Source organism: Callithrix jacchus, chromosome 6 (assembly GCF_049354715.1).
Source record: "Callithrix jacchus isolate 240 chromosome 6, calJac240_pri, whole genome shotgun sequence".
In the NCBI taxonomy this organism is placed as follows: Eukaryota; Metazoa; Chordata; class Mammalia; order Primates; family Cebidae; genus Callithrix; species Callithrix jacchus.
This window is the reverse complement of record NC_133507.1, coordinates 96,171,732-96,189,201: the sequence shown is the minus strand read 5'-3', so window position 1 is coordinate 96,189,201 and position 17,470 is coordinate 96,171,732. Positions and strand designations below refer to the sequence as shown.

General features: G+C 50.4%; 2 protein-coding genes and 1 long non-coding RNA gene across 9 annotated transcripts in view; 2 read left to right on the top strand and 1 right to left on the bottom strand.

Annotated features, from left to right (window-relative positions):
* Nucleotides 1-10,942, top strand: part of MGAT5 (alpha-1,6-mannosylglycoprotein 6-beta-N-acetylglucosaminyltransferase) — a 326,791-nt gene extending 315,849 nt beyond the window's left edge. For all 7 annotated transcript variants that reach the window (XM_054257690.2, XM_008998990.5, XM_078327938.1 and 4 more), the window contains one exon: nucleotides 4,995-10,942. In XM_054257690.2, coding sequence (XP_054113665.1) covers nucleotides 4,995-5,193 — 199 coding nt within the window. In that variant the 3' untranslated portion in view covers nucleotides 5,194-10,942. The remainder of the gene's footprint in view (nucleotides 1-4,994) is intronic.
* An 897-nt stretch (nucleotides 10,943-11,839) lies between these two features.
* LOC144576672 (uncharacterized) lies at nucleotides 11,840-16,824 on the top strand. The gene is made up of 2 exons (XR_013518972.1): nucleotides 11,840-11,913; nucleotides 16,085-16,824. It is a non-coding gene; the product is annotated as an uncharacterized LOC144576672 (long non-coding RNA).
* TMEM163 (transmembrane protein 163) overlaps nucleotides 12,110-17,470 on the bottom strand; it is a 267,032-nt gene continuing 261,671 nt past the window's right edge. Inside the window, exons 7-8 of the mRNA XM_035305067.3 lie at nucleotides 14,348-14,489; nucleotides 12,110-13,126 (exon numbers count right to left, since the gene is read on the bottom strand). Coding sequence (XP_035160958.1) covers nucleotides 13,066-13,126; nucleotides 14,348-14,489 — 203 coding nt within the window. The 3' untranslated portion in view covers nucleotides 12,110-13,065. The remainder of the gene's footprint in view (nucleotides 13,127-14,347; nucleotides 14,490-17,470) is intronic.

Sequence of the window (17,470 nt, the reverse complement as noted above, 5' to 3'; positions counted from 1 at the left end):
CTGACCTCATGTGATCTGCCCCCTCGGCCTCCCAAAGGGCTGGGATTACAGGCGTGAGCCACCATGCCCAGCCCTGGTGATGCTATTTTTTTCTCTTTTTTATGAGAAGACCTAGGCACAGAAGCTGCCCTGATTCCACCATGAAAACAAAAGCATAGGCCAAAAGTTACCAGACATCTGAAGGCAGAGCATCCTGCTCTGCCTTCAGATGTCTGGAAAGCCTGTGATGATACCAGAATCTTCCAATTCCACAGTGCAAATCCTGAATTCTAGGGTTCTGTCAGGGGCTTTCTACTCGCTCCTTTTGCAGATAACTCTTGGAACAAGGTGGCTTCTTGAGAACCCTGGGACTCTTTACATCGGAAGTCAGAATTCACTAGTTACAGACCTAGGGACTGTATATACAGACTGTCTGCATAAGCCTACTTCTGGAAGAGGAAACATGAGAAGTGGCATCCCGGGAGTGGGACCAAACGGGACTCCTGAACAGCATGGCTCCCTTCCAGGCCAGGCAGGAGTCAGGGCTCTTGGCCCAGGGACTGTGCTCAGGGTCTGGCTCACAGCTAGCACAGGGCCCTACAAAGGCAGGCCACCTCCAGACCAGGAGTCCAGGTCAGGGAAGGCAGGAAGGAGAAAGAGCAAATGGCAGATGACCACTTCCCTCTCTTCCACCAGTTTTCTCATCTGTAAAATGGGGATATCCTAGGTGATGGGTAAGATAATGAACAGCCCTTTCTTCCAAAGAGCCTTGGGCAGTGGAGTAGGCCCAAGGCCACTGCGCCATGTTGGGATAAGCCAGCCCCAGCCTGGCCTTTTCCCGCCTCCTTATCCATGCAGAGTCCAGGAGAGCAGAGGGACGTGGCATGGGGCTGTCCTGAGGCCAGGCCCTATGCCATGGGATTGCTTGACTGCGCCCCCACCCCCTACCCTGCTGTAGAGATTCGGACTTGCTTAGCAGGAGGCTGGAATGAATACTAATTTTGTAATAAAGCCGTCTGAAATTAATTCTCTGAACATAAGAACCCTGCTGAATAACTTGTTCATGCATTTGTAAATACTGATAATGTTGTAAAACCCCAGCTATCTGGCAGTCTATTGAGTGCCTCCTCAGTATGGAGGTGATCCTGGTGGCCCATCCATATTCATAGCCGATTAGCAATTAGCAGTTCCTGCAAGCCATTGCTGCCTTTTCGTCTCCAACCTGGAGCCTGGTTTGAGCTAAGTAAGTTCTTTTCAGTCTTTGGGTCTCCATGGTGTTTAAGAACCACCTGTCCTCACTCTGTAGTATGACTTTAGTATATCACATCAGGGGAACCGTTTGGAGCATCCTGTGTTGTCTTGAATGAGGGTGATTCAGGAAAGCAGCCTTGAGGTATGCAGGGCCCAAGGGTGCAGGTAAGCGCTGGAGAGGTCACCACAGGGCATGCGTGATTCTGGTGTGACCCGTTCTCCTCCAGGACTGGGGTGGGGACTGGAAGATGAAGGACTCCAGGAAGTTCTAGGGTCCATTCCAGTGGGGCCCAGTGGAGAGGCCTCAGTTCCACACATAAGAGCATGTGTTCCTGCCCAGCTTGTAATTCTGCTACCTCTTAAAGTTGTTTCTTCTAAAATTTTAAATTATTGGCAACTCAGGTTGCTCTGTGAGAAGAATTCTAAGCAGTGCAGTCTAGACTCTGAGTGCTTTGGTACCTGAGAGAGAGGAGGTAGGCGTGAGGGGGTTCGGGTGAGACATGGCAAGGCAGACTTGGAATGAACAGAGCCTCTCGAGCGGGGGCTGAGGGAGGGAAGTCACTCTAGGGCAGGAGCAGCGCATTCATTCCCTTCCTGTCAAGCGTGTCCTATCCTATGCATTATGGGTCTGTGTGTCAGGAAGGTACTGGTGACTTCTCAGCCTAGTGCCTGTGACTGCAGGTGAGAACGTCAGCCCCATAGGAGGGGGCTTTGCCTCTTTTTATTCTTCAAGAGCTATAAATTGTAAACTTAGATCTGGGCCCAGAAACCCCATCCTGTAAGAAAGGAGGAAGAAAGGAAAGGAAGACAGCATACTGCAGTGAGGTCTCTGAGCAAGGAGGATGTGAGTGCTTGTGAGACAGACATTGCAGGACAGAGAGGCAGACACAGCACCATGCACCTACTGAAAAGGCAGGCGACCATCTAGGGGTTGAGGATCCTGGGCTGCTGAGGCTGACTGATCTCACTGTGCTCTAACGATTGGGGAAAGATACTTTACCTCACTGATGACCTTTGCTTGCTAGTTAAGCAAGGAAAATGGAGTCACCTTCCTGACTGCTCAGGGCTGTGGGATGGGCACATGCATCCCAATAAAAGGGAGAGCTCCCTGGGGTCCTAGAAGACACTGGGGCCCGGGTGTGGGTTAGAGCCCTGCGTTCCACAGCACTGCATCCATCAGTTGAACCCTCCAGGAGCTGCCTGGTGTCAGGTCTCACCTGTGGCTCCATGAAGCGTCTGCTGCTTGAGCATTGCCATGATTTCTATGTGTCACCCCAGGCAGGCTTCTGCTGCTGCAGCCTTGGCTAAATCATGCTCACAGACAGGCGCCCATGTGTGCTTCTACCCTGCGAGATGGTGGCCTGGAGCCTGAGTCCAGGTGATTCAGGGAGCAGGCAGGAAGGTTTTTCCTGGCTCCTGACAATCACATTCTTCGCCATGGGGTCTGAGAATCACTGTAGAGATTTCTACACTCTGGTTAGCAGTGTGGCAGGCAGATGGTTTAAGGTACAGCAACTGCTGTAATTCACCTAAAAAGTAAGTCATAAGTATAAACCTGTATCCCCAGGCCATGTTCCATATGTTAACTTGTCATTCAGAATTGAGTTCCAGATATTTCCTCCTTTTTGTGTCCAACTGAGGTATTCTGTGAAGGACCTAGTAGCTGCAAGTCTCTGACTCATTTTTCCTTTTAGGAAATCCATAAAAATCGACTTCCTGCCCTCTCCCTTTATGATTCATTACCTTAACCCTGGGCATCACCATCTCCTAGCTGGCATCAAGAGCAGGGGTGGTGGGGTATTTAAGCAAGTTGCAGTGCTCTCCTGGTGACTGTGGGAGCAAGAGAAGAGAGGCCTGCTCTCCTGACAAGGCCTGGACTCCTGGTGCCGTTAGCATATGCAGGAGGCACTGCAGGCTCTGGGGGAGGGAGGCCTGAGCACCAGTGACATGCTGAGTTCCGGAGGCAGTTGGGGCTTCAGCTGCAACTGAGCAGGAGCCAGGCTGACAGCCTGGGAGATCTCACCAGAAGCCCCAGCAGATGTGCTGGAAATCTCAGGATTAATGTTGGCAAGGGGAGGAGGGCCCCAGGCAGTTGGTTAGCTAGAGGAAGACAGGACAGGAGTACAACAGAAAATGATGCTTTACACACATATACACATATACATATACATGCACGCACACAGATGCACACATGTACATAAACATGCTCTACGCACATGCTCATGTGCACGCACATATACACACATGAACATACACGACACGCAAGCCCATTTGGAAGCTTCCCAGAGGCAATGAGAAATCTCAAGCTCCTCATCCTGATCCCTTCTTCCCTGTCATCAGAAAGTGAGATTCCATGAACAAAGTGAAACAGAAATGGTTGGTGTGTGTAAATTAATACCACTGGACAGGCGAGGGTGGTGGCATAGCCCATCCATTGTCTGCCAAGGTATGATGACGACCATGACCATGATCCTAACAGTGATGATGGTTGCCATTTATCAGCTTACTCAGAGCTTCACTCCGCCACATGCTCTAGAAGCACTAACTTAATTCCTACAGGTAAAGATTATTTATATCCATTCTACGGAAGGGAATCTGAGCCACAGAGTGGCTCACTCATTTGTCCAGGGCCACACAGCTCCTAAAAGAAGAAGCCAAGACTCAAACCCAGGTCTGCCTGGCCCCCTGACACCTCATTCTGTGATATTGGGTGCAGCATGGGTTCCCACCTAGCATTCATGCAGGACACCAGGTGAGGTGAGGCTGCCTTCTCCTTCGGGAACCAAGGTGGATGGGAGCAGTCATCCCAAGTGAGAGGGAAAGATTTGTGGCTCTTCTTTGAGATAAAAGGCCAAAACTGTTGGGAATGGAAACATCGGAATATCCTTGGCCCCCCCAAACAGTGGTCTCAGCCAAGGAAGCAAAGCCACTAGGCTCCACAGCCTGACACCACTCAGCTGTTGGGAGAAGATGGCAGAGGAGCAAGAGCACAGGGCTCGGGAGAGAGGGCCTGGATTCAGGCCTTCTCTGCACATCCTGAAGCCTCAGTTCACCTGCTTCTAACTCAGGTTAGATTGCTGTGGCTGAAGGGTGACTGCAAAGACCCCGGGAGCCGATGCCCCTGGACAGCACCTTCGGTCTGATTGCTTTCCAGCAAGAAGCTAAGGCTATTTTTTTAAGCCTTTAATTAAAAAGTTTAACATACTTAAAAAAATTTTAAATAATGCTTAGCTTTGCCCCATTCTCACTTCTTGGAAGCAACCATTGCTAAGGCATTAGCATGCAGTCATTCAACTGGCAGCCCTCACATCCCATGTGCACACGGCGGGCCGATTGCTCTATGCCTCCCATTCTGGGACTTGCCTTTCCTCAGGATGACTCTCCTGTTCCTCTCTTTTCCCCCATTCTTTTTCCGTGGCTGCAGAGAAGTCTAAAAGCACAGAAGGGCCATGAATTATTTGGCCATTCCCAGCTTGGTGACTGTTTGGGTTGTTCCCAGTTCTTCTCCATTGCAGACAAAGCTTCACTGAGCAGCCTCAAACACACCCCTGCATGCACAGCCTGGTACACACATTCATTCCTGAGTCTAGATGCCTGGAGGTGGAGGATTGCAGAGGCAGAGGGTGGGCACCATTTCATTTCTAAAGTAGGACAAGACAACTTAACATCCCCCATGCCTCAAGATGTGGGCTAACAAGGCCAGTGATGAGGACAGGCTCTGGCCCTTGCATCACCAACCCTTGTTCCTTTCTTTTCCTCTTCAGGTATGAGGTGACCTGCCAAAGCTCAGAGCTGGCCAAGGACATCCTGGTGCCCTCCTTTGACCCCAAGAATAAGCACTGTGTGTTTCAAGGTGACCTCCTGCTCTTCAGCTGCGCAGGCGCCCACCCCAGGCACCGGAGAGTCTGCCCCTGCCGGGACTTCATCAAGGGCCAGGTGGCTCTCTGCAAAGACTGCCTATAGCGGCCACCTGCTCAGCCCCGTACCATGCTGCCGGGGAAGACAGTGCCCTAGCCCCGTCAGACAGGGCCAGGGGCAGAAGTCATCCAGGGACTCTGGCAAGAGCCTGAACTTTTTGGTAGAAGGTTCTGATTTGGTATCGCTCCTGCTGCACTCCGAGCAGCTCAGTGGAGTCTTCACCAAAACAAAAAGAGAGTGTATGTCAGGCCGGACGCCTGGCTTGCCCCTGGCACAACGTCATTCCTGTTTCTCAAGGAGCAACTGTGGGAAGACTGTCACTGCAGCTGCTCCAGGGTAAAAGAAAGTCTCGAGAGTCCTTTAAAACAAAACAGGAGGAATTGAGCTGATGGGAGAGAACTTCGAATGGGAACATTCCTAAACCCATTAACTTATTTATTTGGGTGGGAGGGAGGGGACCATGGGAGGGAGAGGAGGGATTGATCACAGGCTTCTTTTACTTCCAATGTTAATCATCCACCTTCACTACACTGTTTTTCTGTCTGCTTCAAGCAGAGTGCTGTAGGGAGGCAGAGTGTGCCGTGGGGCTGGTGGTATGCTCAGGAGCAGCCATGGAGACCTGGCTGCTCAAAACGATTGGCAGCAGAGCAAAAGAAACTTTCACTTTGGAAGCACAGCCAAAGTCCCCAGGGCATTGTCATAGATGGCAGCTAGAGCATTGGCTCCCTCGGTCAGGAGGATGTGCCTGTGTTGTCCAGAGAGCCCAGCCAGGGACAGAAGATGAGATGAGGCCCTTTTCCTCCATGTCCCCATGCCCATACACATTCCTTGTCCATAATTTCTTTTAGAATCCCTTTAGGAAAGAAATACAGGACTGAGGGATTTTGGAGTTTCTGGTAAATTCACCCTCCCTCGGCCCCACTATGAGGAGGAAAGTAGAGATGAGGGACTCGCGTGTTGCTCCTGGACTTGGAGAGGGTTGCCTTTGAGCCGAGATTTGGACAGGAGTGAGGTCAGTCCTTAAAAACTTGTGGCATGACCGGAGCTGGCTCCTGACAGGTGGGTTTGTGTTGTTTCCCCTCTGATGGCACCAAAGTCCAGGGAGGTGGGCTCTTGATGTCTGCTGGGGGAGCGGGGGCAGCTCGAGATGAATGCAGTGCACTGTCCTGGCTGCTTACCTGAGGGTGTGGCTCTCAAAGGTGGGAATCTGGTGCTGGCTTTTCCTTCAGGCAGGATTACTCTGACTTGTTGAGTAACCAGTCAGCAGTTAGGCCTGGTCAGACACACTGGACCTCACCTTCCAAACCCTGGACCCCCCATGTTCTGCCTTTGTATAAGTTCCCACCCACTCTGAATCGTCGCTGCCATGCTCTGTACAAGCTTGTAAGTTTCTGGAAAGCCTCTGACATCACCGTGCTGATGCGAATGAGCCCCCTTCTGCCTGATGTGAGCACTTGGCATTATCCACCTGGCCCCTGCTGGGTGCCTCGGTCACTCAGTGATGTGCTCCATGCCGGGGCTTCCAAGCACCCTGTCTGCTAACAGAGGGCAGCCTGGTGGAGCCTCTGCTGGGCAGAGCTGATGGGCAAAGCTTAATGGCTGGTGGGATTTCAGAATGTGAGAGAAAGGAAGAATTCTGCTTCATGGGGACCAGAGTTAGTGTGGGGCCTCTAAGTCTTGTGAAGTTAATGTTCTTCTGCTTTCTCAGTTGCTACACAAATGCGCAACCAGCCTTTTTTCTTAGGCTCACTGAGACCCCTGCTCAGTGGGTCTGAATTGTACCTCGTTTAAGAGACTAGAGGAGGGAGGGGGCACCCGGGGTCTCCTCCACTCCTTAGGTGGCCCCTGCACACATCTGCCAGGGAGAGTACATGGAGGGGGGCCTCTGCCCTAAGCACCATCACAGGGGCACCTCCAGACCTGGCTGAGAATAGCCTCTGCTTGGGCCTAGCAAGAAGGGCGGAAGTCCAAAGGAAACCTTGTTGGTGACTGTGTGTATGTGTATGAGCATGTGCATTTCTTTAAGCTTTGCAAGGGCAGTTTCCTGGAGTAGGAGGGCAGATGACTGCTATCCTTGCTGTGAGGAAGAGCTTTTCCTTGTGAACAGGCCTCTTGGCTGTAGGGTGTGGGCATTTGCTACAGTTCTCTGACCTGCAATCCCTGGGCCAGCACCGCCCTCTCCTGGGGTCTTCCAGGAGCAGTGAACACTGAGGATGTCAATGCAAGCATCTGACCAGCAGGGGGAGCCTGCAGGCTGAGTGAAGTTTAACCCACTTAGCCTCTGCTGCTTAAGCAAGAAAGCTGAAAAGTAAGTTAGCTCTGCCTTGGGTTCCAGAAGCTGCAGGGATCACTTACTGGCTGTCCCTAAGTTCAAGGCCTCCCTACCTTCCCCTTCTTTTCCAAGTCACGACCCTACCCTCCAGGGTCAGGCAGCCCAGAGGAGTACTTTTCTCCCATTTAAAAATTCCTCTTTCATCACCCCAAGTCCAGTATTGGCTGGAAGTGAGCGGGAGGTCCACTGGCAGGGCAGCTGCTCTTGGAACAAACAGGCCAACACTCCAGTTATTTAGGGCATTATCTGAAGAGTCGGTGACCCCTGAGTGTGTACTGACTCCCAGGCCTCCTCAGACTTGGCCCAGGTGTGTTCAGTGATCCTGGAGAGGAAATGGGGTGGGGCTTCCCTCAGCCCTGCATGGAAGAGGAGAGGAAGGTGCCCCTGCCCGCTGGGTGGGAGCTTGTGGAGGGTTTGCCATTGCTAATCTTGATAGAATCCTAAACCGATTTATAGTTGATAACAGTTCCATGGGGAGAGAAATCCTAAGTCATAATTAATGTTTTTCTGCACTATAATCATATCTTGCCTCTTGTTTTGGATTATATTCCCCATTGTGATCCTAAGCTCTTAAAAAACTTGAGGGAAAACATTTATCTAATTTACTAAAAGAGAAAGCTTTCCATTGAAAGGTAAATACTTTCAGGAGTAAAAAGACTTCTTTAAATGCCAGTAAACACCTCATTTATTTCGTGTATGCAGTTTGATTTGCACATGTATAAATGGAGATGCTTTTTTTATTTTTGCTTGGACTGGATTTTTGTCACTGCTCATTTTAGTTTGCTTTTTTGTGTGTTTGCTGTGCGTTTGGAGATAGTAGTCTGTTTCTTTGGTGATATTTGTTTCCTTAATGTGCCTTTTCGCTTTTCTTTGGGGTTTTTGGAATCTGGATACTGTTGAAGGGCAATAGCAGACTCCTCCAGCTAAGAGATAGGACATGTCCTTGGGTCACTGTAGCTGTTCAGACTGGACAGCAGAAGCTCCCTGCCACCCCCATGCCAGGCCATAGCATGTATGCATTCACCCCCAGAGGTGGGTATGAAGCCTTGAGAACCTCAAGAAAAGGCTGGATTCTGCCATACCTTCTGGTCTACCTTGAGACTGCTGGTTGCCAGTGTGCCAAGTGACCTTTGTTCCCTGTCACCACGCACTTGCTGAGGTGTGGCTGAGGCAGAAGCATGTGAGCGGGTGCATCCAATGAGTTCAAGGCCCTGCTTGGAGAAGAAATACTTGAACTAGTTAGCATCATGAAAGGGAAAGGACGTGCACCCCTTTTTTGTTTCCTTAGTGAATGCAAGATGTAATGAAGGTGAATAATGAGCTTCCCCTTTGGCAGTGGAGCCCAGTACAACTCACTGGCAGGGTCTGACATCAGTGTGATGTGTTGGACTGGAACTATATGTCTATAGGTAGTTGTGTGCTTTCTAGAGCAGACCAAGGTGGCCACCCCCTTTCTCCAAGGTGGTTTACCTAGCGTGTGTATATAATTAGACATTTGCCACCCTCTCCTCTGGCCAAAAATTCTTGATTTAAAAAAAAAAGTATTTTGTTAACGACAGGCTGTGTTGTATGTGTTACTATCCCAAGCCTGGATTATTTTATTTATTTAAAAGCATTTTAACTTCCCTATTGGCTTTATTCTAATCCCATCCGTCCCTGTGGGGCTGCAGAGCATCTTCATGTGAGTAGATGGATGGACAGAAATAGATTCATGCTCATTTAGGAAGCTGGGAGTTTGCTAAATGGGGTGAAGCTGAGGGTGAGTTCCTGTGATTCTTGTTGGCTTCAACAAAAAGTGGGAGACCAAGTTTGTATAGCAAAAGACCAAATTAGCTGTAGAGTTTTGAATGCAGAAAAAAATTACCCTAGCTTTCTTAGCATTTAGGGTTTTGTGAGGATTCAGTGTTTAGCACAGTGTTTGGCACATAGTAAGCCCTAGTACATGTTCAGTATTGTCATTAGTGTTTCCTAAAACTTGAGAAATAAAGAGCTGAGCTCATTCCCTTCCTGTTGATTCAAAAATGATATCTACATGAAAACATGTTTCCAAGTTGATTGTAGGTTTAGGAATTACTGGTTTAGAGTATTCCTAGTTCTGGGCCTACCCTGCTGGTTGGCATTTTACTGCATTCTTGAATGTACTGGTTTGAAAATATGCCAGACTTCAGCCCCCAAGGAAACAAGGCTGCAAGAATTTATGGACTCCAGCTGGAAAGGTTAAAGGTGACCTTTGGCCAGCCATGGACCCTATCCCACTGATGTCTTTCAGAACATTCCAGGGGTTTTCTTCAAGGAGCATTTTTGAGCAGAAATTGAAACGTTCTCTGACAGACTGCACCCCTTGAGTCAAAGTTAACAGTATTCCTTTGCAGTAATGGAGGCTTGTCTGCGTTAACGGGGGGATGGCCGACCAGTTGAACTTACACATTCCCCCCAAGCAGGTCTTTTGCTGCCCTCTAGGGGCTGGGGTGGCCCCTCCTGTCCTCAGGGATCGGACTCCCAGGCTGGTTAGCTCTGCATGTTTCCATCAAATTAAAGGTTATTCCCTGGCCTGGTCCCAGAGAAAACCCAACCCCACCCTGCCAGATGGGGGCAATGGGGCAGGGATTGCCTCTCAGAACAGCTCCTAGAGGCTGCTCACAGTTGAATATTTTCCCAAATCACCTAAATATCAGTTTGCTTTTTGTTTTGGGAGGAGATTAGCCTTTTACTTCCCTGGTGGATTGGAAGTTTTATTTCCTTATCTCCTGCTCTGTCTTGGCACAACTCTGGATAGATTGCAGGTGTGGAATTTGCTGGAGTTTGGTGTCTTTTTCAAATTCCTTTGGATTCTCTTCAGCCAAATCAGCAGTCTCATAGTCCTATGGATGCAGTGCTTGATTGGAATTTCCCGTCTGCAAAGCATCTCTCTAGCCCAGGTTTTGTGGAGCCTTAAGACACTCCCTCACTGCCACCCTGACCCCACAGCTGGGGAACCCTATGCTTATGTGGTGGGTAGGGCCACTGTTGATGGAGGATGGTGGGGACAGGGTGGGTACTTAGAGGATCTGTGGTGCTGGAGGCCTAAACGCCTCTCGGGACAGCACGCCAGGAACCTCAGAGCAGTCTCCCATCTGCCAAAGCTGAGAGGGAGTGAACTTGGGAAGCATTTTGCTAACTGCTTCCTACCCAAGTATTCATAGCATAATAGTTGATGCCAAAGGAGATGGTAACATCCCTTCTGTAGTTGCTGTCACAACCTTGATGTCTTTAAGCTAATGGCCGTTTGCATCTGTGTCTTCAAACAGATCCTGTTACAGCCATTTTCTATGGTTCACTTCTGGGTGAAGTACTGCAGGATTCTGCAAACAAGGTGTTGCTGTCCAAACGTACTGTACTGGCATAGAGAGCACTGCTTTGTTTTCCACTGTTGTAGGGAAAACTAGGGAGAACTTTATTTTTCAATAAACTCTTCTTGTGTGACAGGTGGAAGTGATTTTGGGGGGCTATGTGCATGCCGGGTCACCTCCAGAACAAAGCTGAGCTGCTGTCCAGGTGTGTCCCCAACACACCTTCCCCCAGCTGCAGTTCACAGTTTGCAGCACGCTGCTGAAACTGCTGTTAGCAAGACAAACAGGAAGGTGTGTTTACGGAGTGGCGAGGGGAAGGTTTTACTACTGTTGCCCTTACGTCACATCCACCACTGAGCACTCTCCTTGGGCTGCCTTCCCCTAGAAGGGAATTGAATTAGAAAGTGAACTGCTAGACTTTGAGATAATTGTACGCTGCACCAGTGATTTGCTAATAAATAAAAATCTTTTGGAATGAGCTAATGAAAATAGCCCTACAAGGGGCTGAGCACCAGCACACACTGGACCTGGAAAAGATTTCTCCCTCTGGAGAGCAGCTTCGGAGCCAGGAAGCAGTGAGCCGTGAGCATTTGGTTAGGCAAGTGCCCTGGAGACAGGGAGGATCTAGTCCTGACAGTTTGTCTGCAGGTGACACTGGCCCTCATCTGCATGGCCTCTCTCAAGCTGGCGGACCAGAATGGAGACACCACACAGTTGACACAGCATGTGCTTGTTGGAACACAAGTCCTGAAAAAGTGTCAAGGGAAAGCCGAGTGCCTGTGTTTGGGCAACGCCACCACAGTGAGTTGTTAGCTTCCCTCCCTGAGCTTCCATATTAGACCCAACAAGAAAACCAGCAGAAGAGAAACCAACAGGATCCTACACTTCCCACACTTGCTTTAGTTTCATGTTACATGTTAACCTCCCCCAACATATTCCTCAGAGCACTACTGGGGAAGCCACCTGTGAGCATGGTACTGGCCAAGGTTCCATGACCTCACAGAACAAACTCCCTTCCCTCCACCAGCCTGGAGGGGAAACAGGGCCCCAACTGGGCGCAGCTGTCCCTCAGCTCCAGGCAAGAGCAGCCTCCAGCACTGCCAGGTGAGTGTACAGCCCCTACCTGAGTGGTCAGAGGGGGTGGTCTGTGTCACAGTCTTTCGGGGCTCCACACTCAGGCCCCCTAGGCACAAGCTTCCCCTTCCACGTCATCCCTCAGCCACAGTGAAAAACCTGCCCATGACGGGACTCCCCATGTGTTGGTGCCGCACAGGGACGACTCCCAAAGATAGTCTTCCCAAACCATACAAAACGGTGAAGGTCTTTATTGGTCAGACACTACTGCCCGGGCAAGCAGTGGTGCGAGAGGTACAGAACGTTGCAGGTTGGGGAACACTGCTATGGAATCTAAACCTACCATGACATCAGCTGGGAACGTCTTGTTCCTTACGGAGCAGCGAACCGTCTCTCAGACTGTAATATACCATTACCACGTAACACAGCTTATAGATATATGCATATATCGATAGATTACAATTATTTATTACAAATAAACTGTAGTTTCACATCTCCCAAAAATGATCCAGTTTTCACATGGATGTTCAGGTTCTGAATATACAAGAAAGGGTCATGTGCTTATTGAATTCGTCCATGCAAAGCTTATACATATATCACTAAGTACTTTAAAAAATAGAATGGTCTCCTTTTGAGCAAATCGGTTTAGATTTAGGATTAGTAAAACAGTATGAAACTAATGAGATACACTGATAGAAATTAGGAAGTGACATACTGATGGTTCTGGGTGTATAAAGGGTGAGGGGTGCAATCTTCCCTTAAGACCTGCCAGGAGAGGAGAGACCTGGAACCAGGAGGGGCAGGGCCACACAGGCTGGAGGCGGCGGGTCTGCTCAGTCCTATGCAGTGCAGGCTCAGAGCACCACCAAAGACCTTTCTGCCAAGCAAAGGTCTCATCCTCCTCATGAGAACCATCGTATTCCAGAGAATAGAAAACGTCAGTTCCGGCTAGAGATGGGGAAGCGGGTCCCCTCCTAGGGGCGTTGTCCTAACATGTTTGATGGGGGCAGCAAGTGAAGGGGGCAAGGTAGATCCACCTGGCTGGGCAGACCTTGTCTTGTAACGACAGACGGTGTGAAAGAAAATTTCCAAAAAGAAACCAGATGTTCAGTTAAATATTGGCACCCTTTGCCTATGTGGAAACTTCTAACCTCGATGGTCTCATGCAGACGCTGGCCCCCTTCACTCAAACATCTCGTAGTGACGTGTCTGCCTCACCCTCGGCACCATGTCGATGAGGAGTCTGCAGAGACAAGATAGACAAAGTCATCTCCCCACCAGACCCTCCACCGCATGGGGCTGGGAGCTTTGGGGAAACATGTTTTCATTTTTTTTTCTAAGATAATTCAGATACCACAAAATTCACCTATGTAACTCAGTAGTTTTTTGTATATTCAATTTGTGTCGTCTCAAAAAGAAACCCCGTGCCTGCTGTAGCGTTACACCCCATCCTCCCCACACCTGATGAGCAGCACCCTCCTGGCCTCTGTTTATATAAAATATGAATAGGCAAACCCACAAAGTCACACAACACGTTGCCTTTTGTGACTTCCTTTGTAACATTTCAACTCCATCCATGTTGTAGCCAGTATTAGCGCTTCGTCCCTTGTTGGGACTGAGTAAGAGGCCGCTGCAGAGCTCTACCACATTTATCCATTCACCAGTTAGTGGACAGTTGGGTTGGCCCTACATTTTGCCTATTATGAATAACCCTGCTGTTTATTTCATGGACAGCTGGGGCCCGTGGTAACTCCATGTTTCACAATTTCAGGAGCTGCCATCACGGCTGCACCATTGTCCATTCTTACAGCCATACATGCAGGCTCCACTTCCTCACCGACACTTGCAGGTGGCCCTCTTTTTGATGATAGCCATCCTACCTTTCCTTGAGGAATAGAAGCATTTTAACATTGAAAAGCACAGCACCCTTTAGAAACAAACGGTTCTCGGAAAGGCCAGCTCCAGCCTGGGTGCTGAAGCCCATGTCAGTGATGCTGCACAGCCTTTCTGCACTGACTAGTCCCCTTTCACAGAACTTCTCTTAAGTCCAGAGACTGGCAGCCTCTGGCCAGCACACTGTCGCATCCCACATGTGTGGCAGGAGGGGCTCCACTTGCAAGGAAACCACGTAAAGGTGCTTCCCTGGAGCATCATGAAGACAGAGGAAGGAGCATAGATGTCAGGACACAGGCTCTGAAAGGCATGAGATGGAAGGAAAGGAGTGCCTTTATGGCTTAAAGGCCTGAAGCCTCTTGTCCCTCCCTCACTTCTGTGCCAGCCTCAAGAATATCTGACCTCTGCTGGGTGTTTTTCCAGTTACCTGACACTGGTCAGGCTCAGGAGGGGCACAGGTACAAAAGGTGACCTTCAGAAGCCTACTTTGTCATTTCCTGGCTGAGGAAGGTGGTGGAAAAGTGGCGCTCCTGGCTGCCGGGAAAGCAAAGAGGAAAGCACAAGAACCTACTTGACCCCATAGGCAAATATGGTGAGGCCGATGAGAACGCCTATGCTGCCGTCCAGGTACCAGACCGCTGAGTCATGCTTGAACACTTCCGCACTCAGAAGAATGGAGAAGCCCATCACGCCACCCACAAGGGAGTTAAACCCTGCAAAGGAAGCAGAGAGAGGCTAGATGGCAGAGCCAAGCAATCCAAGAAAATTACCCAAATGCCAGTCCTGCCTCTACACACTGGAGCATGTGCCAGAAGGAACAGTGCCCAAAACTCTCACGAGTAACAGCCACCACCTGGGCCCATCAAGTCTCTGCCCAAATGTCACCAGATATCTCCCAGAATAGAGCTGTCACCCCCACCATCATCCTGTACCTGCTTTATTTCTCTTCCGGGAACTGACGCCATGTGTGGTTTTAGCCCGTCTCCCCCATGCTCGCTAGAACGCAAGCCTCCTAGAGGCAAGGGTTTGGTTCTCTGCTGAGTCCATAGTGCCCAAGACAGCTCTGGGCTCACAGTAGACATTCAGATTACCTGGGGACTCATATCTGAGTATCTGCTGGGCCAGATCCTGAGTTGGGTGTTCAGGATGTGCAGTTACCTATAAATCTTCTCAATCCTGTGATGACACATTATCGTCATCATCCCTGTTTTTGCCGATGAGAAAACTAGCAGTGACATTAAATACATTGATGGAGGTTATCCAGGTTAAGAAGGGCTGGGATTCTACCCAAACCTACATCCTTTCCCAAGTCTCCTCTAAGTAACCTGAGGATTTTTCCTTTTCCTCCAGAAGACAAATGTAAAGTCTATTATGTTGTTTTTTTGCAAAGTATTAGCTACATGGTTGGAGAAATGGCCATAAAAACAGAACTGGAGCTACTAGATACCGACCACCATCTCCTTCACACAGCAGCCCATTGGGTCTCAAAGCTTACATGTGATACTTCTACTTGACCTGAGCTGTCAAAGGCCACATGGGAAGGGAATGGCTTAGGGTGGCTTCTAGGGTCTCCCCATGAAGGGGACCCTCTGTCAGTGAGCAGCAGCCAGACTCTCTGGCAGGAAAGCCCCCATCATCGGCTCAGATCCCATCAGGCCCTTCGGATCCAGCCACACGACCCTGTGACAGCTGCCCTGCCCTCGCCTCAGGGCCACTGGACTTCTCACTGTTGCCCAGGGCCTCGCCACTGAAGGTCACCTCCCTCCCAGCCCTGTCCGCAGCCCCCAGCCCCTACACCTCCTCCTCTCTGCCTGATACCCTTCTGCCTCCAGCTAACATGCAAGCTTCACCATTTTAACCATCCACCTCCTCTCTCACTAGAAACCTAAACTTAAGGACAGGAACTTTGTATCTCCTTGCAGTATCTGAAGTCCAGGACAGGGCCCGGCCTTCATCAGGGGTGCAGATGACCACTGCATTAATGAGTGACCACACAGAGGAAGGAGGCAGGGGCCGGGTCTGAGCGCTGGGTCCTGGGAGGGAACCACCCCTGCCCGGCTCCTGCGGTCATCAGTCACCTCAGGAGAAGGAAGCCCAAGTCAGCTCCTACTTGGAAAAGAGGCCAAGAGTGTGAGGTTCCCCAGACAGCCACTAGATGTCCACTCAGCTCCACCAAGTCATCCGCTCAGCCAGCCAGCACCAAGGCCAGCCCAGCTTGCTGCTCCTGACAGCAGGTCCACCAGCCGCTCCCCGATGGCCCACAGGTGAGAGACTGCTGACAGGGTCGCCTGTTTGCCATATCTTCTAGGAGGGGACTCTGCCCTGCCCAGCTCAGCTCACCTTTTGTGATGACAGAGCCTGACTCATTTCGGCTTCACTTCTTGTGAGTCTGCCTGAGGATGCTGGACTGAGCACACAGGGACTGGGGACTGAGTCTGTGGCCACCTGGGGCATCACTCCAAACATCCTTTACTCCACATGAAGAGCTCTGAGTCCCCAGCCCGCATCAGCACAGCAGGCAGGCCCGGCCGTCACTCCCCTCTGTAGGGCCAGCCTCACGAGCTTGGCCCTTTCCCTACAGCTGGGACCACAGAGCCGCTCTAGCGAAGAAATGCTGTCATCAATTTAGGTACAACACGATGGCTGGGGCCATCCTGGTTAGAGCTCCCCCAGTCTGGCTTTGCCAACTGGATCAGGATCTGTGTAGTTAAACACATTTGTTGTGTGCAGAATATTCTAAAGTTTCTTGTGCATTTGAAAGATCATCGCGGATGGGTACTTGAGAGTTGGACGTAAGCAGAAGAGCACACACCTGTTTCAGAGGAGTTTCCAGATTCACCCCAGCTGTTCCCATAGGACTGAAGCTGCACCCCTCATCCAGAGCACTCCCCCAGGGCCCTCTCACTCTTCCTCTGATTTGTAGTATGTGTTTGTTGTATAAAATCACATTACCCTAACTAATAAAAAGCAAGATTCAGCCCAGTCGTCCCGATAGGAACAAACCCATGACAATGACACACCCAAAGCAATAAACCAGATCAGACCAGATTGACTGCACGCACAGGGTAAAGTGGGGAAGTCGGGAATCTCTCCACAGTCTCCATCATCCACATCCTGCTGTTTCTTTCCCTGAAGATCTGCTTCTTGGCTATAAGGACGCCCCAGCGAACAGCAAGGCAGCTGGCAGGGTCAGCCTGGCCCACTTCAGCCAGCCCCTGCCAGGTGACAGGGGAGGCCGGCCCTCCCCGCCAGAGAGGATGCTGGGCTCAGCCGCAGCCTGGCTGGCAGCCACAGGGAACCCCCAACATTGATGACAGCCATGGCTCCCTGACCCCATCCTGCCCGCCCACCTTCCAAAGTAAGGAAAGAACAGAGAGGAGATAATTACAGATCACTCCCTAGTTCTGCTAATCAATGAATGGAAAAGGCCCAGATCCCAGACAGTAGAATTAGCAGGAGGCTATAATTACTCCTGCATGTTTTGCCAGCAACACACCACCTAGCAGATCGTGGGGCCACAGAGCACAGCGCCCCCTGGGAACAGGCTCAGGGGTGGGGCACTGCCTCTGCTCTCTGTCTCTCATCAAAGCCACTTGGTTGATTCATCCCTCCACTGCCCACCTATACCTACCCCACCACCTCCCACACCCTCTCCCTCACCCCATCCAAGCTGCTATTGCCTCCTCTCCACAGG